General features: G+C 41.2%; 1 protein-coding gene across 2 annotated transcripts in view; it reads right to left on the reverse strand.

Annotated features, from left to right (window-relative positions):
* The window catches only part of FCHSD1 (FCH and double SH3 domains 1), a 374,706-nt gene that overhangs the window by 205,093 nt on the left and 144,720 nt on the right, over positions 1–24,893 (reverse strand). For both annotated transcript variants that reach the window (XM_053718614.1, XM_053718613.1), the window contains exon 5: positions 9,763–9,907. In XM_053718614.1, the coding sequence (XP_053574589.1) occupies positions 9,763–9,907 (145 nt within the window). The remainder of the gene's footprint in view (positions 1–9,762; positions 9,908–24,893) is intronic.

The raw sequence follows: 24,893 nt of genomic DNA on the forward strand, positions 1-24,893 counted from the left end.
AGTCTGACTTCTGAGAAAAAGAAGCATTTGGTTTCTGTGGATATCTCTGTCTAAGGGACAGCTAAACAGGACAGATCCAGTCTGCTCCATCAAGCAAATTTATATATCAATCAGACAAATGAATAATGGAATAAGAATTCCTAAGGAAAAATCACTAACAGAGGAAGTGCACCAATATATGTGTAGCAAAAAATACCAATATTGCAATGTAAATGCCACAGGAAAAGAAAAAAATTTCTGTAACATACGTTTGGGACTCAGCCCACTCCAAAATCCAAGACACCTCCATCATTGCTAGGGAGTTTCTCGTACCCCGTGATGGTTGATGTAAGCCACCGAGGTAATGTTGTCGGTCTGGAATCTGATGAAGCTGAACGACCCCAGAGGAGGCCACAATCTCAGAGCATTGTAAATTGCTCGAAGTTCCAGAATATTGATCGGAAGGAGAGATTCCTCCTGGGTCCATTTTCCTTGTGCCATCCTGGCACCCCAAACAGCTCCCCATCCTGCGAGACTCACGTCCGTGGTCACAATCTCCCAGGATGGTCTCAAGAAGGATGTCCCCAGGGACATATGCTGCGGACGGATCCACCAAGAGAGGAAGTCCCTGGTCCGAGCATCCATGGATATTGAATGATCGCCGTTCCACTGTCTCAACATGCACAATTGAAGAGGTTTGAGATGGAACCTGACGAAAGGGATGACGTCTATGCTGGAGACCATGAGCCCAATCATCTCCATACACTGAGCCACCAAAGGGCTTGAGGAGGACTGATGGGCAAGACAGGTGGATGCAATATTCCTGCGTCATTGATCTGTGAAAATAGAGTCTATTATTGTGCCCAGGAATTCCACCCTGTTGCTGGGAACCAGGGAACTCTTTCCTGAGTTGATCTTCCAACCGTGAGATTGGAGCAAGAAAAGAAGAGCCCTTGAATGATTGTGACGAAAGGCAAAGAATGACTGGAGGATGAGGGGAGTGGGGGAGGTATTTAAGCCTTTGGCTGGGGTGTCTTTGCCTCCTCCTGGTGGCCAGGTTCTTTATTCCCAAAAGTAATGAATGAAGCTGTGGACTCTCCTCCCCTTTAGATGGAAATAGCAAACTACAGACAACATTTCTCCCAAATTCCAAATAAAAATATTGTCATTTAGAGCATTTATATGCAGAAAATAACTGGTCAAAATAAAAAAAAAAGATGCAAATAAAACAAGCTCATATTAATTTTTTAACAACATAATACTAATCTTTTAACTTCCAGAAATCATTAATTGGTGGAATAACTCTCATATCAAGACCCTGTCATGGGGTGACCATGACAGGGTGTTGATATGGTGGTCCTCCATCCATGCCTTGATTGACCTGGCTGTGTGGTATGGAGCATTGTCCTCAAAATTAAAGGGACAGTACACTGTAAAATTGTTTTTCCATAAATGTATTTTAAATGACTTGTTATACCAACTGCAGGGTATAAAATATTTGAGAAATTGCATTTTCGGGTTTATTTGTGTATCTGAATTAGCTGGTTTTGTGCTTTGAAACCACAGCCTATTACAATGGGTTGAGCTTCAGGTAATGCCATGTCTCATTATGTTATCACTTTTATGTACACACTCTTGCTTCCTTATCTTATATTTGTCTGGAACACCAAAGCTCAATACTTAGAGAGAACAATGGAAAATTATCATTTTATTACTTAACTATCATGCCCCCCACTGAGAATGTAATCTCTTCTGTGGGCTGTGTTTACTTAGGCTTGTCAATAGCGTATACGCCAGTATCAAAACTTTCAGTATAGGTTGGGAAACCACAAGCTAAATCAGTTATTTCAAATGCTGAAATATGAGTAAAGGAGCTACTTGCAACCAATTTAATACACTCTAGCAGGTAAAAAGGATCATTGGGAATAATTTAAAGGGGAGAACGTTTTTGGGTGAACTGTCCCTTTAAGGGAAGACTATCAGAGCAGATTAAGCACGTATTCTTCCAGGATAACCTTGTACGTAGCTTGATTCATGCGTCCTTCACAAAAATAAATCTGCTCTGCCAATATTCCCCAACTGTGAGGATTGTTTTTTTTCCAGCAGGACAATGCTCATTTCCACACAGCCAGGTCAATCAAGGTGTGGATGGAGAACCAAATCCATACCTGAACCCCATTGAAAACCTCTGGAATGTGACCAAGAAGAAGATGGATAGTCAAAAGCCAAGACTCATGAACGCTAATTGAAAAACAGAATTTATGTTTACCTGATAAATTACTTTCTCCAACGGTGTGTCCGGTCCACGGCGTCATCCTTACTTGTGGGATATTCTCCTCCCCAACAGGAAATAGCAAAGAGCCCAGCAAAGCTGGTCACGTGATCCCTCCTAGGCTCCGCCTTCCCCAGTCATTCGACCGACGTAAAGGAGGAATATTTGCATAGGAGAAATCATATGATACCGTGGTGACTGTAGTTAAAGAAAATAAATTATCAGACCTGATTAAAAAACCAGGGCGGGCCGTGGACCGGACACACCGTTGGAGAAAGTAATTTATCAGGTAAGCATAAATTCTGTTTTCTCCAACATAGGTGTGTCCGGTCCACGGCGTCATCCTTACTTGTGGGAACCAATACCAAAGCTTAGGACACGGATGAAGGGAGGGAGCAAATCAGGTCACCTAAATGGAAGGCACCACGGCTTGCAAAACCTTTCTCCCAAAAATAGCCTCAGAAGAAGCAATAGTATCAAACTTGTAAAATTTGGTACAAGTGTGCAGTGAAGACCAAGTCGCTGCCTTACATATCTGATCAACAGAAGCCTCGTTCTTGAAGGCCCATGTGGAAGCCACAGCCCTAGTGGAATGAGCTGTGATTCTTTCAGGAGGCTGCCGTCCGGCAGTCTTATAAGCCAATCTGATGATGCTTTTAATCCAAAAAGAGAGAGAGGTAGAAGTTGCTTTTTGACCTCTCCTAGAAACAACTTTCGGAAGAAAACCAGGTTTAGTACGTAAAACCACCTTATCTGCATGGAACACCAGATAAGGAGGAGAACACTGCAGAGCAGATAATTCTGAAACTCTTCTAGCAGAAGAAATTGCAACCAAAAACAAAACTTTCCAAGATAATAACTTAATATCAACGGAATGTAAGGGTTCAAACGGAACCCCCTGAAGAACTGAAAGAACTAAATTGAGACTCCAAGGAGGAGTCAAAGGTTTGTAAACAGGCTTGATTCTAACCAGAGCCTGAACAAAGGCTTGAACATCTGGCACAGCTGCCAGCTTTTTGTGAAGTAACACAGACAAGGCAGAAATCTGTCCCTTCAAGGAACTTGCAGATAATCCTTTCTCCAATCCTTCTTGAAGAAAGGATAGAATCTTAGGAATTTTTACCTTGTCCCAAGGGAATCCTTTAGATTCACACCAACAGATATATTTTTTCCATATTTTGTGGTAAATTTTTCTAGTTACAGGCTTCCTGGCCTGAACAAGAGTATCAATAACAGAATCTGAGAACCCTCGCTTTGATAAGATCAAGCGTTCAATCTCCAAGCAGTCAGTTGGAGTGAGACCAGATTCGGATGTTCGAACGGACCTTGAACAAGAAGGTCTCGTCTCAAAGGTAGCTTCCATGGTGGAGCCGATGACATATTCACCAGGTCTGCATACCAAGTCCTGCGTGGCCACGCAGGAGCTATCAAGATCACCGATGCCCTCTCCTGATTGATCCTGGCTACCAGCCTGGGGATGAGAGGAAACGGCGGGAATACATAAGCTAGTTTGAAGGTCCAAGGTGCTACTAGTGCATCTACTAGAGTCGCCTTGGGATCCCTGGACCTGGACCCGTAGCAAGGAACCTTGAAGTTCTGACGAGAGGCCATCAGATCCATGTCTGGAATGCCCCACAGTTGAGTAATGTGGGCAAAGATTTCCGGATGGAGTTCCCACTCCCCCGGATGTAATGTCTGACGACTCAGAAAATCCGCTTCCCAATTTTCCACTCCTGGGATGTGGATTGCAGACAAGTGGCAGGAGTGAGTCTCCGCCCATTGAATGATTTTGGTCACTTCTTCCATCGCCAGGGAACTCCTTGTTCCCCCCTGATGGTTGATGTACGCAACAGTCGTCATGTTGTCTGATTGAAACCGTATGAACTTGGCCTTTGCTAGCTGAGGCCAAGCCTTGAGAGCATTGAGTATCGCTCTCAGTTCCAGAATATTTATCGGTAGAAGAGATTCTTCCCGAGACCAAAGACCCTGAGCTTTCAGGGGTCCCCAGACCGCGCCCCAGCCCATCAGACTGGCGTCGGTCGTGACAATGACCCACTCTGGTCTGCGGAAGCTCATCCCCTGTGACAGGTTGTCCAGGGACAGCCACCAACGGAGTGAATCTCTGGTCCTCTGATTTACTTGTATCGTCGGAGACAAGTCTGTATAGTCCCCATTCCACTGACTGAGCATGCACAGTTGTAATGGTCTTAGATGAATGCGCGCAAAAGGAACTATGTCCATTGCCGCTACCATCAAACCTATTACTTCCATGCACTGCGCTATGGAAGGAAGAGGAACGGAATGAAGTATTTGACAAGAGTTTAGAAGTTTTGTTTTTCTGGCCTCTGTCAGAAAAATCCTCATTTCTAAGGAGTCTATTATTGTTCCCAAGAAGGGAACCCTCGTTGACGGAGATAGAGAACTCTTTTCTACGTTCACTTTCCATCCGTGAGATCTGAGAAAGGCCAGGACAATGTCCGTGTGAGCCTTTGCTAGAGGAAGGGACGACGCTTGAATCAGAATGTCGTCCAAGTAAGGTACTACTGCAATGCCCCTTGGTCTTAGCACCGCTAGAAGGGACCCTAGTACCTTTGTGAAAATCCTTGGAGCAGTGGCTAATCCGAACGGAAGTGCCACGAACTGGTAATGCTTGTCCAGGAATGCGAACCTTAGGAACCGATGATGTTCCTTGTGGATAGGAATATGTAGATACGCATCCTTTAAATCCACCGTGGTCATGAATTGACCTTCCTGGATGGCAGGAAGAATTGTTCGAATGGTTTCCATTTTGAACGATGGAACCTTGAGAAACTTGTTTAGGATCTTGAGATCTAAGATTGGTCTGAACGTTCCCTCTTTTTTGGGAACTACGAACAGATTGGAGTAGAACCCCATCCCTTGTTCTCCTAATGGAACAGGATGAATCACTCCCATTTTTAACAGGTCTTCTACACAATGTAAGAATGCCTGTTTTTTTATGTGGTCTGAAGACAATTGAGACCTGTGGAACCTCCCCCTTGGGGGAAGCCCTTTGAATTCCAGAAGATAACCTTGGGAGACTATTTCTAGCGCCCAAGGATCCAGAACATCTCTTGCCCAAGCCTGAGCGAAGAGAGAGAGTCTGCCCCCCACCAGATCCGGTCCCGGATCGGGGGCCAACATCTCATGCTGTCTTGGTAGCAGTGGCAGGTTTCTTGGCCTGCTTTCCCTTGTTCCAGCCTTGCATTGGTCTCCAGGCTGGCTTGGCTTGAGAAGTATTACCCTCTTGCTTAGAGGACGTAGCACTTGGGGCTGGTCCGTTTCTACGAAAGGGACGAAAATTAGGTTTATTTTTGGCCTTGAAAGACCTATCCTGAGGAAGGGCGTGGCCCTTGCCCCCAGTGATATCAGAGATAATCTCTTTCAAGTCAGGGCCAAACAGCGTTTTCCCCTTGAAAGGAATGTTAAGCAATTTGTTCTTGGAAGACGCATCCGCTGACCAAGATTTTAACCAAAACGCTCTGCGCGCCACAATAGCAAACCCAGAATTTTTCGCCGCTAACCTAGCCAATTGCAAAGTGGCGTCTAGGGTGAAAGAATTAGCCAATTTGAGAGCACGGATTCTGTCCATAATCTCCTCATAAGAAGGAGAATTACTAGTGATCGCCTTTTCTAGCTCATCGAACCAGAAACACGCGGCTGTAGTGACAGGGACAATGCATGAAATTGGTTGTAGAAGGTAACCTTGCTGAACAAACATCTTTTTAAGCAAACCTTCTAATTTTTTATCCATAGGATCTTTGAAAGCACAACTATCTTCTATGGGTATAGTGGTGCGTTTGTTTAGAGTAGAAACCGCCCCCTCGACCTTGGGGACTGTCTGCCATAAGTCCTTTCTGGGGTCGACCATAGGAAACAATTTTTTAAATATGGGGGGAGGGACGAAAGGTATACCGGGCCTTTCCCATTCTTTATTTACAATGTCCGCCACCCGCTTGGGTATAGGAAAAGCTTTGGGGGGCCCCGGGACCTCTAGGAACTTGTCCATTTTACATAGTTTCTCTGGGATGACCAAATTCTCACAATCATCCAGAGTGGATAACACCTCCTTAAGCAGAGCGCGGAGATGTTCCAACTTAAATTTAAATGTAATCACATCAGGTTCAGCTTGTTGAGAAATTTTCCCTGAATCTGAAATTTCTCCCTCAGACAAAACCTCCCTGGCCCCCTCAGACTGGTGTAGGGGCCCTTCAGAAACAATATCATCAGCGTCCTCATGCTCTTCAGTATTTTCTAAAACAGAGCAGTCGCGCTTTCGCTGATAAGTGGGCATTTTGGCTAAAATGTTTTTGATAGAATTATCCATTACAGCCGTTAATTGTTGCATAGTAAGGAGTATTGGCGCGCTAGATGTACTAGGGGCCTCTTGTGTGGGCAAGACTGGTGTAGACGAAGGAGGGGATGATGCAGTACCATGCTTACTCCCCTCACTTGAGGAATCATCTTGGGCATCATTTTCTCTAAATTTTGTGTCACATAAATCACATCTATTTAAATGAGAAGGGACCTTGGCTTCCCCACATTCAGAACACAGTCTATCTGGCAGTTCAGACATGTTAAACAGGCATAAACTTGATAACAAAGTACAAAAAACGTTTTAAAATAAAACCGTTACTGTCACTTTAAATTTTAAACTGAACACACTTTATTACTGCAATTGCGAAAAAGTATGAAGGAATTGTTCAAAATTCACCAAAATTTCACCACAGTGTCTTAAAGCCTTAAAAGTATTGCACACCAAATTTGGAAGCTTTAACCCTTAAAATAACGGAACCGGAGCCGTTTTTATATTTAACCCCTTTACAGTCCCTGGTATCTGCTTTGCTGAGACCCAACCAAGCCCAAAGGGGAATACGATACCAAATGACGCCTTCAGAAAGTCTTTTCTATGTATCAGAGCTCCTCACACATGCATCTGCATGTCATGCTTCTCAAAAACAAGTGCGCAATACAGGCGCGAAAATGAGACTCTGCCTATGATTAGGGAAAGCCCCTAGAGAATAAGGTGTCCAATACAGTGCCTGCCGGTTATTTTACAAAATTCCCAAGATTAAAATAATTCCTCAAGGCTATGGAGTATAAAATATGTTTATATATAAATCGATTTAGCCCAGAAAATGTCTACAGTCTTAAAAAGCCCTTGTGAAGCCCTTATTTACTGTCTGTAATAAAATGGCTTACCGGATCCCATAGGGAAAATGACAGCTTCCAGCATTACATCGTCTTGTTAGAATGTGTCATACCTCAAGCAGCAAAAGTCTGCTCACTGTTCCCCCAACTGAAGTTAATTCCTCTCAACAGTCCTGTGTGGAACAGCCATCGATTTTAGTAACGGTTGCTAAAATCATTTTCCTCTTACAAACAGAAATCTTCATCTCTTTTCTGTTTCAGAGTAAATAGTACATACCAGCACTATTTTAAAATAACAAACTCTTGATTGAATAATAAAAACTACAGTTAAACACTAAAAAACTCTAAGCCATCTCCGTGGAGATGTTGCCTGTACAACGGCAAAGAGAATGACTGGGGAAGGCGGAGCCTAGGAGGGATCATGTGACCAGCTTTGCTGGGCTCTTTGCCATTTCCTGTTGGGGAGGAGAATATCCCACAAGTAAGGATGACGCCGTGGACCGGACACACCTATGTTGGAGAAACCAGGGTTATTCCACCAAATATAAATTTCTGAACTCAAGCTAATTTAAAAACATTAGTATTGTGTAGTTTAGAAATAAATAATAGCTTGTTTGCAATATTAATGGTCTGAACCCCTGAATCTTTTTTGTTATTTTTACCAGTTGTAATTTTCTTAAAATAAATGCTCTAAATGATAATATTTTTCTATTTATAATTTGGGAGAAATGTCAGTAGTTTATGTTCATTCTATTCTATGGTTATGATTATGGCCACAAGGCCGAAACGCATAAACCATATCTGATTCACATCTCATCACGCTTTGTGAAAGCCTCCGATGCTTATTTTAAATCTGTGGAATACAAGTCAAGTTTTACTTATAGCTGGGTATGCTTCTTTTTTTTCAACACACATTCTATTCAAACACATACATATATATAGTAAAACCAGATTAACTGGTAATTTTGCAGTGGTCTATTAATTATAAACATATTCACAAATATGTTTTTAAAAATAAAAATGATCAAAAAAAGACGGATTTTCCCAGCCTGTAAGTCACTTAGGTATTACAAAATGGTATAAAACTACCTTTACTTACATGTATAAGCTGTATTATGGAGAGAGAGATAGAGAGATAGATAGCCTATGCACAGGGGCCTTGTCTGTACTTACCTAGTGGATCCTCTGGCTATGACATATATACAATGGTGTACCTGCTAATAGCTATGTGAGTGTAAAGTACTTACCTTAAAGACAACCACTCTACTGTAATTGCCCATCTGCAGAAAGTCTGCCTCCAGATCTAGTGCTATATAAAAGCAGCAGAGGATTTTGCTGAATAGTACAACGATGAAGTTGAGCAGGAGAAGGCAAGGGGACAGGTCCCCATGACACCTGTGGCAGGCTTGTGACAAAACTGCCGCAGGAGAATTAATTATACAGCCTAAGTACTTTCATTACTCCCCTCTCTGAGGGGAATAATTAATCTTAGGTAGGTCTGAAAGCCCCTTTCAACAAAGAATCTGGAGCACCTATATTCTTCACCTTCTACTGTAAAGGCAAAGATAAGACTTAGGTGAGCAGGGAAGTGGGAGGCTTTAAAACTCTTGGTGTGTTGGGAATCTTTGCCTCCTCCTAATGCCTAGGTAATGAATCCCAGGCATAATGGCCAGTGGACACTCAACAGCTTATGAAGGAAATAAAAGAAGATTTAGCTGTGAGAGCCAATAAAGAAATCTCTAAAAAGGTGCAACATATGATGAATGAGAAGTAAAAAGTGTGGATAATCAGCATAATGAAGGATGTATTGCAAAGTGGGGAGAAGAGCGAGAGGAATAGAGAGGCTATTGCATATCCATTTTTTTTAAAATACTTATATGGACAGTTTGCTCTAGAATTGTTTTTTTATAAAGAGAGATAATCCCTTTATTACCCATAATCAACACTGTTATATTAATACACGTTTTACCTCTGTGATTACATTGTATCAAAGCCTTAGCAGACTGCCCCCTTATTTCAGTTCTTTTGACAGACATGCATTTTAGCCAATGAGTGCTCGCTCAAAAATAACTCCACGGGAGGGAGCATAATGTTATCTATATTACACACAACTAGCGCAATCTAACTGTCAAAAACTGTCAAAATGCAGTGAGAAGAGGCAGCCTTCAAGAGTTTAGAAATTAGCATACAAGCCTACCTTGGTTTAGCTTTCAACAAAGAATACCAAGAAAACAAAGCAAATTTGATGATAAAAGTAAATTGGAAAGTTGTTTAAAATTACATGCCCTATCTGAATTATGAAAGTTTTACTTTGAGTAAACTGTAAGAGTATCATAAACTACCTTTTTTAGCAGTTGTTCCTTTGCAGTTCTTGCTGTTTTTGCAGCTTCAGAAGTCAGATTTCTGTAGTTTTCTGCAGCTGTAACTCTGGTTTGTCCAATAAATGAAATGCCTTCAACCATGGATTTCCACACGGAAAACACACTCCTAAATTAGGTCATAGAAGAATCATTAGGTCTCACATATCAGCATGATAAAGAAAAAAGAATATTTATATTTTATATTAAACAGACTTTAAAAACCACTAGCTAGTAAATTATGAAAACATGAAGTTAATGAAACTTTAGGTTCAAAATAATAGTAATAGCACATATTGTATAGAGAATATATGCTATTAAAATAAGAGTACATTATCTTACATTTTCAGCATCTCATAGTAAAGGTCACCTACCATATGTTCCCAGTGGTCCAGTTGTTATTTGCAAAACAGCTCCCTTACCATTATTTTGTTATTTTAAATATGTGTTTTTGTCCGTAGAAACTGACATCTACACTGAAAATATGAAAACCTTTGTAAAACCTATGGGAAACAGCTCATCCAATACCCCATCCATAATTACCATTTCAATGCCTAACTGTTAGGTTGTGTGTTTACACATGGATACCATATCTGCTTTATTTGCAGGCTCAGACCATGTTTGTGGGCATTTCCTTTATTACAACAGGTTAAGGTTTTAATGAGTAAAAACAGCTACTTTAAATACAAAATAAACATTAAGTAACCATTTTCATTACATTTAATACTCTGCAGTAAGTCATTTGGAAAACATTACAGGAAAAAAAATGTTTTATAGTACAGTTTTCCTTTAATTAATATGGGTTAGACTACAAGTGGAGCACAAATGATAGTGCAAGGTTAGTCATCTGTTGCATAACCTTGCACCACAAATAACATACAACTGTTATTACAAGTGGATGGTTAAATATTTTAACCAAAAAATCTTAAACTGGTCAAAACATTTTAATGCATGCTATACTTTTAAAGGATAGCACAGGGTAGCAAGAGAAGGAGGAGGAAAAAGCCCACATTAGAATCAGAGATAGGAAACCCCAACAGAAATGATGCTGCTACAGACACAGATCTGGTAATGAAAAACATTTTCTCAACACTAAACATCCAGCTGTGCTTGGTCAGGAAAGACAACTTTATCATGGTCTTCTGGAGCCCAAATAAGATTATCCAGGCAATGAGATGATGTTTTTTTCTGCAATCATGGTCATTCACATTTGTGCTTTTAGCAAAGTGAAAAGCCAGAAAGAAAGGCAAAGATAGATAAATAAATAAAACAACAATAATAAAAACAAAATATAAGCGCCCCACTGAGAGTAATACTAAAAAAAGGATATATGAAGGCTAATAATCCATAGATCACAGCTGCAGTTAGACCAAGGTTGCTGCCATTTGCATGTCATGGCTCTGAAAACCGGATGTAAACTACATAAAAAGAAACAAAAAGAACAGGCGCAACACCTCTAAGTGCAATATGTCAGTAAAAATACAACATTTATTAACAATTTCACGATTAAAAACTCACAAAGAAAACCTCAACGTAAATGAGGTATGATATGGGCACATGAGAACCATCCAGGTCTCTCAAACGATATCCCTCAGATGTTAAATCCAGCCGCAGACAATGTCTTGTGAATATGCGTCCAAATATCACACACACAGTTCACATGTGCTAACTGTTATCAGGATAACCATACAACCTTCAAATTCGTCAGGCACAAACACTTTGCAATAGATCCAGTTAGAAAACACGCCACTCAGGAAATCAGCTGTGTGCAAGTGAAAAAGCCGGCAGCCTGCATCAAAGCCTCTGACGAAGTAGGGAAAACCCCTACGAAACGCGTAAGGCCATGCCCACCATCCACACGCTACCGCAAACAGCAGATGCAGGCTGCCGGCTTTTTCGCTTGCACACATCTGATTTCCTGAGTGGCGTGTTTTCTAACTGGATCTATTCCAAAGTGTTTGTGCCTCACGTTTTTGAAGGTTGTATGGTTATCCTGATAAAAGTTAGCACATGTGAACTGTGTGTGTGATATTTGGACGCATATTCACAAGACATTGTCTGCGGCTGGATTTAACATCTGAGGGATATCATTTGAGAGACCTGGATGGTTCTCATGTGCCCATATCATACCTCATTTACGTTGAGGTTTTCTTTGTGAGTTTTTAATCGTGAAATTGTTAATAAATGTTGTATTTTTACTGACATATTGCACTTAGAGGTGTTGCGCCTGTTCTTTTTGTTTCTTTTTATATAAATAAAACAAAACGATTATCTCCAGTGTCAAAATCAAGGAGAGAAATGATGATCAGTGGACAAGATATGTATCTTTCAGGTCTTCTGTCACCATAAATACTTGTGGTGGGACAACAATGATGAGCATCAACACAGATTCCATTTTGATCATTTGTTTAAATGGCCAGGAATGAAAACATCTTAAAGTATGTTTCTTGGCACAGAATGTGAGACTTCAAAAAAAATCATACATTATTTTTGAGTTTTACAAGGCAGCCTTTCTGATTACATCAAAGATTTAAGGACCACCTAAAATGAAAAGGATATAAATCAGTCTGTTTCATTGTTGTAATAAAAAGCACTAAGCAGTGGGTTATACTCAATAGAAATCATAGTAATGTATATTCATAATCAAAGGATTTTACCTTTTTTTTGTTTTTATTTTTGTTCTGTGTTTATTGCTTCCTGTCACAGCCCCACAACTGGGGCTGGGCTGGGGTCTCTACAGCAGGGGTGCCCAATAGGTAAATCAGGATCTACCAGTAGATCCCAAAGGCGCCGCTGGTAGATATCGGCCGATGTGATCAAAATGATGTGGTCAAGTTACACAATCTCAACACTGGGGAGTGAGTAGAGTATTGTTGCTAGGGATACCGCTTTATCTACCGCAGTGTGTGAAGGGGCAGGTCATTAAACAGTCTGATGGTCGGACACAAAAACAGAATTTATGTTTACCTGATAAATTACTTTCTCCAACGGTGTGTCCGGTCCACGGCGTCATCCTTACTTGTGGGATATTCTCTTCCCCAACAGGAAATGGCAAAGAGCCCAGCAAAGCTGGTCACATGATCCCTCCTAGGCTCCGCCTACCCCAGTCATTCGACCGACGTTAAGGAGGAATATTTGCATAGGAGAAACCATATGGTACCGTGGTGACTGTAGTTAAAGAAAATAAATTATCAGACCTGATTAAAAAAACCAGGGCGGGCCGTGGACTGGACACACCGTTGGAGAAAGTAATTTATCAGGTAAACATAAATTCTGTTTTCTCCAACATAGGTGTGTCCGGTCCACGGCGTCATCCTTACTTGTGGGAACCAATACCAAAGCTTTAGGACACGGATGAAGGGAGGGAGCAAATCAGGTCACCAAAATGGAAGGCACCACGGTTTGCAAAACCTTTCTCCCAAAAATAGCCTCAGAAGAAGCAAAAGTATCAAACTTGTAAAATTTGGTAAAAGTGTGCAGTGAAGACCAAGTCGCTGCCCTACATATCTGATCAACAGAAGCCTCGTTCTTGAAGGCCCATGTGGAAGCCACAGCCCTAGTGGAATGAGCTGTGATTCTTTCGGGAGGCTGCCGTCCGGCAGTCTCGTAAGCCAATCTGATGATGCTTTTAATCCAAAAAGAGAGAGAGGTAGAAGTTGCTTTTTGACCTCTCCTTTTACCAGAATAAACAACAAACAAGGAAGATGTTTGTCTAAAATCCTTTGTAGCATCTAAATAGAATTTTAGAGTGCGAACAACATCCAAATTGTGCAACAAACGTTCCTTCTTTGAAACTGGTTTCGGACACAGAGAAGGTACGATAATCTCCTGGTTAATGTTTTTGTTAGAAACAACTTTTGGAAGAAAACCAGGTTTAGTACGTAAAACCACCTTATCTGCATGGAACACCAGATAAGGAGGAGAACACTGCAGAGCAGATAATTCTGAAACTCTTCTAGCAGAAGAAATTGCAACTAAAAACAAAACTTTCCAAGATAATAACTTAATATCAACGGAATGTAAGGGTTCAAACGGAACCCCCTGAAGAACTGAAAGAACTAAATTGAGACTCCAAGGAGGAGTCAAAGGTTTGTAAACAGGCTTAATTCTAACCAGAGCCTGAACAAAGGCTTGAACATCTGGCACAGCTGCCAGCTTTTTGTGAAGTAACACAGACAAGGCAGAAATCTGTCCCTTCAGGGAACTTGCAGATAATCCTTTTTCCAATCCTTCTTGAAGGAAGGATAGAATCTTAGGAATCTTAACCTTATCCCAAGGGAATCCTTTAGATTCACACCAACAGATATATTTTTTCCAAATTTTGTGGTAAATCTTTCTAGTTACAGGCTTTCTGGCCTGAACAAGAGTATCGATAACAGAATCTGAGAACCCTCGCTTCGATAAGATCAAGCGTTCAATCTCCAAGCAATCAGCTGGAGTGAAACCAGGTTCGGATGTTCGAACGGACCCTGAACAAGAAGGTCTCGTCTCAAAGGTAGCTTCCAAGGTGGAGCCGATGACATATTCACCAGATCTGCATACCAAGTCCTGCGTGGCCACGCAGGAGCTATCAAGATCACCGACGCCCTCTCCTGATTGATCCTGGCTACCAGCCTGGGGATGAGAGGAAACGGCGGGAACACATAAGCTAGTTTGAAGGTCCAAGGTGCTACTAGTGCATCCACTAGAGCCGCCTTGGGATCCCTGGATCTGGACCCGTAGCAAGGAACTTTGAAGTTCTGACGAGAGGCCATCAGATCCATGTCTGGAATGCCCCACAGCTGAGTGACTTGGGCAAAGATTTCCGGATGGAGTTCCCACTCCCCCGGATGCAATGTCTGACGACTCAGAAAATCCGCTTCCCAATTTTCCACTCCTGGGATGTGGATAGCGGACAGGTGGCAGGAGTGAGACTCCGCCCATAGAATGATTTTGGTCACTTCTTCCATCGCTAGGGAACTCCTTGTTCCCCCCTGATGGTTGATGTACGCAACAGTTGTCATGTTGTCTGATTGAAACCGTATGAACTTGGCCCTCGCTAGCTGAGGCCAAGCCTTGAGAGCATTGAATATCGCCCTCAGTTCCAGAATATTTATCGGTAGAAGAGATTCTTCCCGAGACCAAAGACCCTGAGCTTCCAGGGATCCCCAGACCGCGCCCCAGCCCATCAGACTGGCGTCGGTCGTGACAATGACCCACTCTGGTCTGCGGAATGTCATCCCTTGTGACAGGTTGTCCAGGGACAGCCACCAACGGAGTGAGTCTCTGGTCCTCTGATTTACTTGTATCTTCGGAGACAAGTCTGTATAATCCCCATTCCACTGACTGAGCATGCACAGTTGTAATGGTCTTAGATGAATGCGCGCAAAAGGAACTATGTCCATTGCCGCTACCATCAACCCGATCACTTCCATGCACTGAGCTATGGAAGGAAGAGGAACGGAATGAAGTATCCGACAAGAGTCTAGAAGCTTTGTTTTTCTGGCCTCTGTCAGAAATATCCTCATTTCTAAGGAGTCTATTATTGTTCCCAAGAAGGGAACCCTTGTTGACGGAGATAGAGAACTCTTTTCCACGTTCACTTTCCACCCGTGAGATCTGAGAAAGGCCAGGACTATGTCCGTGTGAGCCTTTGCTTGAGGAAGGGACGACGCTTGAATCAGAATGTCGTCCAAGTAAGGTACTACAGCAATGCCCCTTGGTCTTAGCACAGCTAGAAGGGACCCTAGTACCTTTGTGAAAATCCTTGGAGCAGTGGCTAATCCGAAAGGAAGCGCCACGAACTGGTAATGCTTGTCCAGGAATGCGAACCTTAGGAACCGATAATGTTCCTTGTGGATAGGAATATGTAGATACGCATCCTTTAAATCCACCGTGGTCATGAATTGACCTTCCTGGATGGAAGGAAGAATAGTTCGAATGGTTTCCATCTTGAACGATGGAACCTTGAGAAACTTGTTTAAGATCTTGAGATCTAAGATTGGTCTGAACGTTCCCTCTTTTTTGGGAACTATGAACAGATTGGAGTAGAACCCCATCCCTTGTTCTCTTAATGGAACAGGATGAATCACTCCCATTTTTAACAGGTCTTCTACACAATGTAAGAATGCCTGTCTTTTTATGTGGTCTGAAGACAACTGAGACCTGTGGAACCTCCCCCTTGGGGGAAGCCCCTTGAATTCCAGAAGATAACCTTGGGAGACTATTTCTAGCGCCCAAGGATCCAGAACATCTCTTGCCCAAGCCTGAGCGAAGAGAGAGAGTCTGCCCCCCACCAGATCCGGTCCCGGATCGGGGGCCAACATTTCATGCTGTCTTGGTAGCAGTGGCAGGTTTCTTGGCCTGCTTTCCCTTGTTCCAGCCTTGCATTGGTCTCCAAGCTGGCTTGGCTTGAGAAGTATTACCCTCTTGCTTAGAGGACGTAGCACTTTGGGCTGGTCCGTTTCTACGAAAGGGACGAAAATTAGGTTTATTTTTTGCCTTGAAAGGCCGATCCTGAGGAAGGGCGTGGCCCTTACCCCCAGTGATATCAGAGATAATCTCTTTCAAGTCAGGGCCAAACAGCGTTTTCCCCTTGAAAGGAATGTTAAGTAGCTTGTTCTTGGAAGACGCATCAGCCGACCAAGATTTCAACCAAAGCGCTCTGCGCGCCACAATAGCAAACCCAGAATTCTTAGCCGCTAACCTAGCCAATTGCAAAGTGGCGTCTAGGGTAAAAGAATTAGCCAATTTGAGAGCATTGATTCTGTCCATAATCTCCTCATAAGGAGGAGAATCACTATCGACCGCCTTTATCAGCTCATCGAACCAGAAACATGCGGCTGTAGCGACAGGGACCACGCATGAAATTGGTTGTAGAAGGTAACCCTGCTGAACAAACATCTTTTTAAGCAAACCTTCTAATTTTTTATCCATAGGATCTTTGAAAGCACAACTATCCTCTATGGGTATAGTGGTGCGTTTGTTTAAAGTGGAAACCGCTCCCTCGACCTTGGGGACTGTCTGCCATAAGTCCTTTCTGGGGTCGACCATAGGAAACAATTTTTTAAATATGGGGGGAGGGACGAAAGGAATACCGGGCCTTTCCCATTCTTTATTAACAATGTCCGCCACCCGCTTGGGTATAGGAAAAGCTTCTGGGAGCCCCGGCACCTCTAGGAACTTGTCCATTTTACATAGTTTCTCTGGGATGACCAACTTGTCACAATCATCCAGAGTGGATAATACCTCCTTAAGCAGAATGCGGAGATGTTCCAACTTAAATTTAAATGTAATCACATCAGGTTCAGCTTGTTGAGAAATGTTCCCTGAATCAGTAATTTCTCCCTCAGACAAAACCTCCCTGGCCCCATCAGACTGGGTTAGGGGCCCTTCAGAAACATTATTATCAGCGTCGTCATGCTCTTCAGTATCTAAAACAGAGCAGTCGCGCTTACGCTGATAAGTGTTCATTTTGGCTAAAATGTTTTTGACAGAATTATCCATTACAGCCGTTAATTGTTGTATAGTAAGGAGTATTGGCGCGCTAGATGTACTAGGGGCCTCCTGAGTGGGCAAGACTCGTGTAGACGAAGGAGGGAATGATGCAGTACCATGCTTACTCCCCTCACTTGAGGAATCATCTTGGGCATCATTGTCAATGTCACATAAATCACATTTATTTAAATGAATAGGAATTCTGGCTTCCCCACATTCAGAACACAGTCTATCTGGTAGTTCAGACATGTTAAACAGGCATAAACTTGATAACAAAGTACAAAAAACGTTTTAAAATAAAACCGTTACTGTCACTTTAAATTTTAAACTGAACACACTTTATTACTGCAATTGCGAAAAAACATGAAGGAATTGTTCAAAATTCACCAAATTTTCACCACAGTGTCTTAAAGCCTTAAAAGTATTGCACACCAAATTTGGAAGCTTTAACCCATAAAATAACGGAACCGGAGCCGTTTTGAACTTTAACCCCTTTACAGTCCCTGGTATCTGCTTTGCTGAGACCCAACCAAGCCCAAAGGGGAATACGATACCAAATGACGCCTTCAGAAAGTCTTTTCTAAGTATCAGAGCTCCTCTCACATGCGATTGCATGCCATGCCTCTCAAAAACAAGTGCGCAACACCGGCGCGAAAATGAGGCTCTGCCTATGCTTTGGGAAAGCCCCTAAAGAATAAGGTGTCTAAAACAGTGCCTGCCGATATTATTATATCAAAATACCCAAATAAAATGATTCCTCAAGGCTAAATATGTGTTAATAATGAATCGATTTAGCCCAGAAAAAGTCTACAGTCTTAATAAGCCCTTGTGAAGCCCTTATTTACGATCGTAATAAACATGGCTTACCGGATCCCATAGGGAAAATGACAGCTTCCAGCATTACATCGTCTTGTTAGAATGTGTCATACCTCAAGCAGCAAGAGACTGCTCACTGTTCCCCCAACTGAAGTTAATTGCTCTCAACAGTCCTGTGTGGAACAGCCATGGATTTTAGTGACGGTTGCTAAAATCATTTTCCTCATACAAACAGAAATCTTCATCTCTTTTCTGTTTCTGAGTAAATAGTACATACCAGCACTATTTCAAAATAACAAACTCTTGATTGAATAATAAAAACTACAGTTAAACACTAAAAAACTCTAAGCCATCTCCGTGGAGATGTTGCCTGTACAACGGCAAAGAGAATGACTGGGGTAGGCGGAGCCTAGGAGGGATCATGTGACCAGCTTTGCTGGGCTCTTTGCCATTTCCTGTTGGGGAAGAGAATATCCCACAAGTAAGGATGACGCCGTGGACCGGACACACCTATGTTGGAGAAAAGTGCTACAGGATTGGATCTTGAGGGACATCGATTTCAACCAATAAATGTAGATGATTTTTGTACGACAACACAATTGGCCTATCAAAAGAATGGTTAAGTGAGTACTCTCCCAATAGATATGGCGGTATAGTATAGTTAGGAGGGTAAGCGTTAATAGATTACAAACTAGATTACAAAAAGTAAAGGCATAGGTTGATGTGCTATGCTAAAAGAACAAGTTTGATTGACGTCTGGAAAATGAACGTGTTGACCCGGTAAAAAATTATCTCCATGGCACGCTATTAAAATGCATTTGTGTAAGTCTCACTGGGTCATTTTGGGCCAAGCCTGCGGCGAAAAGTAAAGGGGGTCAGTGCCAGTAATTTGAATGCAGTGTTTTGTAACATGGCACAATGGGTTGCTCCTGTTAACCCAAATTAAAGTCAGTGCTACTTTTGTTGTGAGGATTAATCTGTTGTATCTTTATGCTTTTGCACATCATGTGTTGCTAAATCATGTAACCTTAAAGGGATATGAAACACATTTTTTTTCCTGATTCAAATATAGAACATGCCATTTTAAACAACTTTTTAATTTACTCCTATTATCAATTTGTTTTCATTCTCTTGGTATCTTTATTTAAGAAGCAGGAATGTAAGCTTAGTATACGGACCATTTTTAGTGTGTAGATCTCATTGAGCTGGTCATTTGAAAAGTAGATCCCAACACAAAAAAAGTGTGGGCACCCCTGCTCTACAGGATGGTATTTATAGTTTGATGACAAAACTTCTAGAGTAACCTGAGCTGGCTTAGGATTTAGTGGATACATTGCAAACCGGAAAAGGCTGCACAACAGGTCCAGAATGAAGAAAACGGGTTTATTGCAAAAATAAAAGCATGACAGACATAGACAGGAGGGTAGCCTGACGCGTTTCACGCCCCCTAGTGGCGCTTAATCATAGACTCAATTACGGTACAACACATTCATCATTAAATAGGGCTGTAATTGCCCTCACAGTTGCCAATAGTTCATACATCAAACAAAATATACAAACCGTATTTAAAAACAAAAAGAAGTACACATAAGTTAGTGACTTATTAACAATTTCACAAATTAGCTGAAGCTAAGGCTTAGTGAAGATGTTATTCTATAGTTAATACTTATCATAATAAGGTCTTACACATAATATAGTATACTACACCACTACTGGATTAACCTAAAAAATAGACCAAAATAAGTATTCTTTCATATTAGACTGGGGTGGATATTCATGTTCAGGGATCTAGTGTCACAGAGGGAAAGAATGGTAGATAATAGTATGGCTCACAATATATTAAACCCTATATCATTATACTCTGTTTTACAATACAAGTAATGTGTACAGACGGTACGCTATAATAAAAGATCAAATCAATTATCAACAAAAACACTTCACAAGAAGTTAGTTTGAACACACATACCCCTAAAGGTGAAAATAGAAATATGAATAGTTAAAGCCTATACCTCAATGTCATGATATATCATTGTCTTATTTACACAAAGTAACTAATATCCCATTCTTTATTAAGGCCATGTGGAATTCTTGTCTTTAATTTAAAGATCCAATAGAGTTCCTTTTTATCTAGCATTTTAATTTTATTACCTCCTCTAACTGGCATCCTAGCTACATCTGTGGCCCTGATAGAAAAATTACCTTCATTCGTGAAATGGACACTGTTGAATTGTTGAGCCACAGTAGAGTCTTTATTATAGTTCTTGACATTATTAAAATGTTCACGTGCTCTTGTGCCCACTTGTCTCGTAGTTCTACCAACATATTGGCAGTGGCAAATCAAACACTCCAACAAATACACCACAAATGTGGATCTACATTTAGCATACAAGTCAATACCATATGTACAATTATCTACTAATGATTTAAAGTTACCACTGGTGTCAAGCATATCACATGTTAGACATCCCCTGCCACCATATTCAAAGTTTACTTTAGTATTTAGCCAAGTACTACTTTTTCCTGACCTTTGTACCAGACTAGGTGCCATTTTAATAGCTAATGTAAAAGGCTTTTTTGAGACAAATTTATATAAACTAATTGTATCTTTTAATATGTCATCACCAGCTAGTATAGACAGATTATATTTTTAGTATTTGTACAATTTCTGGGAATTGTCTAGTGTCTAGTCTGTAGTGAATAATATACCCCCCTGTTTCACTCCTTTGTTTTTGGGACTAACAGAATGCATAAGCTCATGAGACTGACTAATCTCCATTCTCAGAGTGTAATTGTTTAAAGTCACACCCTCTTGCATCTAACCTTTTACATAATTCCAGAGACTGTTCCATATATACATCCGTGTTTTGGTATTCCTACTTAGCCTAACGAATTGACCTCTGGGTATGGCACGGATAAGGTAATGTGGATAGCATGACTTTGCATGCAGTATTGTATTGCTAGCTTTCGAAATGTCCGTGAAATAATTGCATTATTCTCTATATCACCCTCCAATGCCACATACAGAAAGTCAACCCTTTGATTATTAAAAATTCCAACAAATTTAAGCTGCATGTCATTTTTATTGACATAGGTTAACAATGTCTCAAACCCCTCATCCCCAAGAGGCCCACTGAAGATAAGAATGATATCGTCAATGAACCTCCTATAGAACAGGATATTATCCAAAAACAGGATTATGTATTTAAAAAATGTAAATTAGCTCCCAAAAACCAACATACAAATTTGCAAATGATGGGGCATATTTAGCCCCCATTGCAGTGCCGCAACACTGCAGATAAAAAATATCATTGAATAGAAAGAAATTATGCGTAAGGAGGAACTCCAATACTGTGCATATGAAAGCGATAATGTCAATACCATAGCTTGTAAATTTAATTAGAAAATGCCTTACTGCAGAAATGCCCAAAGTATGTGGGATAACCGTGTAAAGAGAGACACAACATCCGCCACCACCCGGCATGCCCCTCATGCCAACCCCCTTTATCCAGACATTCCAACAAGTGATGTGAATCCCTCAGTTAAGAATAAAGACCTCTAACCAAAGGTTGGAGAATGTCATCCATCCATTAGGACATTGGCTCCAAAAGGGAGCCAATGCCTGAAACAATCGGTCTACCCGGAGGATTCACAAGATCCTTATGGATCTTGGGCAAATAATGGAACAGGGGCACCACAGGGTTATCTGGAATCAGATGCCATGTATCATCCTCACTGAATACACCCAATCTTACCCCATCATCAGACAAGCTTGCAAGGTCTTTTCTGAAAATATATGTTGGGTTCCCTGCCAAGCGCTTATATACATTTGTGTCCTGCAAATTGGAGATTCAACTCCAATTTCTCTGAGGGGGTCATATTTGATGCATATTTCCTCTAATTTTTCTCATCAATTTTGGCAGCCAACTGTGTTATCTCCCTCTCAACATGTTTTTGCTTCCCTTCTATGCTGAATAGTATAAAAGTCTGATTTACTATTTTTGGGTTTCTGAGGTCTTGTATTTTGTAATAAAGTATCACTACTTATGTTTAATTCAACTAGTGTATTTAATGAACATGCATCCTCAAATGATACACAATCTATACCGCCAATAGGGGCCAAATGCATTCGCCCCTTCGTCAGATTGGGGTTCAGGGTTAAGACTGAAAATGTCTTTAGAATCAGTTGCCTGACAAATATCTTTTTATATCAAGTAATGTGGTGAAAGGTGAAACATTCCAAGATGGAGCAAATCCTAAGCCTCTACTTAGTCGTTAAAGGGACAGTCTACACTGAATACTTGGTCTTTATTACTTATTGTTACATATCAGACAAGCATCTTGCAACAGGTGCCACATCTATAAGCTGGTAAGAAGCACATGAAACTTTTAAATAATAATCGTTTGTTAGCAACTGAAAATGGCCACTAAGCTCCGCCCATAGCTTTCTTCCTGTCCAGCTTGCTGTTTTCTTGTATTGCAGTTTAGCAGTGCACGTTTAAGATTTTTCAGTTAGATTTCAAATTGCACAGTGCAGTTTTTTTTTTTCTACCTCAGCCAGAAATGTAGGGGACATTTATTGTAGGCGGACCAACATCAATTCCTACAACTAGCAATAGTTATTATGGCTTTCTAGTGGCATTCTGTTTGCTTTATAATTTTGAAGTTTTTCTACTGCTGGAGATTATTGTAATATAAATAATCTTAATAATCTCTTGGTAAGAAAATGTATTTCCTTCAATTGTTGATTTATGTTATTGTTAATAAAGTCTTATGAATTTTAGTTCCTCATTACTTATGAATAATTATAAAACAGTTGTCCTGATCTCCCGGTCTCTGCAGGGAGACAAAGTTCTACACCTCCCCCTTAGGTAGGGCCAGATTACAAGTGGAGCGCTTAATATTGCTTGATTAGTGCTCCACTTTGTAATACCAGCGCACGATAATGTGCACTTACAAGTAAATCACAATGCGAGTGTGAGCCCTTCCATAGGCTCCTATGGGAGCCTCATTCTGATGCACCTCAGCGATGGGAAGCATTTTTAAATATATATGTATATGATTATATACATATATATTTATGTGTTAATATGTCTATATACACATAAATATACATATATATTTACATTGCGGTCTATAGGAACACCCAGTTCCCATAGACCACAATGTAAAGGCACTTTTTAGTTCCATTTTTACACCCCACCAACTTTAGACCCCAAAAACTGCCTAGTGCAGTTGTTTTTTATTTTAAATTTATTTTTGAGGGCATTTGGGACACTTTTAAAAAAATTAACCAGAGATCTAATTTCTAGTTAATTTTGTGAGCGCTTATTGCTACCGCAAACTTGCGGTAGCAATAACCACTTGTAATCTGGCCCATAGTGTATAGTTGTGCCAGCTGTAGCAATTTGATTTTGCTCTGTGCGCATAGCTATCGATTACATGTGTAGTGCTGCGAGATGGTGGCTACTATCCATTGATATTTTTTTTATTTTTTTGAGGTAACACCTCATGGTCACTCCTTTGAGTTTTTTGAGATTAAAAGAATATAAAAAAAAAAAAATCGGATCCCCTCTCCCTCATTCCTCCTTCCTGCCGCTCTCAACATTTTTTTCTGCAGCGCAGCGATCCCACCCTCTCCTGCCCCCTCCCTCTAGCTCTATCCCTCTATCCATATCCCTCTATCCCTATATCTCAACATTTTTTTTTTCTGTAGTGTAGCTGCCTCCCCCCATTACCCTATCCCCTTCCCCCTCCCAGATCGATTGCACACCCTCTAATCCCCCCTCCACTATAGGAGCCCACTCTCCCTCCTTCCCACTCACTGCCGCTCTAAACATTTTTCTTTCTGTAGCGTAGCGGTCCCACCCCCCCCCAGCAATGGGCCGCCGACTTGTCTCCCTCCTAACCCTCCCTTACCACCAAAGATCGGCACCACGACTGCCCGATGCAGAGAGGGATACAGAGTGTCCCTCTCTGCTTCTGTACCTCTGCAAGACTATTTCTGCACTGCCCCACTTGCTACTTTTAGCAAGAACGCGGCAGAGAGATGCCCAGAACAAACATACCTGGCCTTTTATAAAATATAGGATATACACACATACATACATACACACACATACATATATATATATATATATATATATATATATATACATACACACACATATATATATAGTAAATAGAATAGACAATTACAACAAGAAGCATGGTCCTGACAAAAATGGATGTGGATCTGCAAGGTCCGCCTCTCTTTTTAGGCAGAAATGCCTCCAAAGGTTATGTGAGCAGAGTAATGCAGTGTAGGAAGGCATGAGTAGGTGTGTCTGTGTTAGTGAGAAGGGAGGGAGAGAAAGGATTGAGGGAAGAGGAGAAAAGGAGCGGAAGAAGGGAGATAAGGGATGGAAAGAATGGAGAAAGAGGAAGAGTAGAGAAAGAGAAGGGGAGAGAGAAGAGAAGGAAGAAAAATAGTTAGAGAAAGGTGAAGGCATTTGGGATGTGTAAATTGTGGTATAAATATTTAACTATTTATATAGCAATATATAAAACTCTAGGTAAACACTAAAAAACTGTGGGAGACGTTTTTATTATAATAAATTACTGCATAATGCGTTAACATTATGTACACAGTCTCTCCCTACATGTGGTCCCCTTAAGGTAACCAGGGATGCTACAAACCTGGCTAAATTAAGGAGACCACCTGTAGGGAGAGACCTTGTACATAATGTTAACACAGTATGCAGTTAAACACTATGGCGTATATGGTTCTGCTGCTGAGTCTGTGGCCTACCTTATATGCAGAAAGTTTGCACTCCTCTGAAGAACTC

The sequence above is a fragment of the Bombina bombina genome, chromosome 6 (assembly GCF_027579735.1).
Source record: "Bombina bombina isolate aBomBom1 chromosome 6, aBomBom1.pri, whole genome shotgun sequence".
NCBI lineage: Eukaryota > Metazoa > Chordata > Amphibia > Anura > Bombinatoridae > Bombina > Bombina bombina.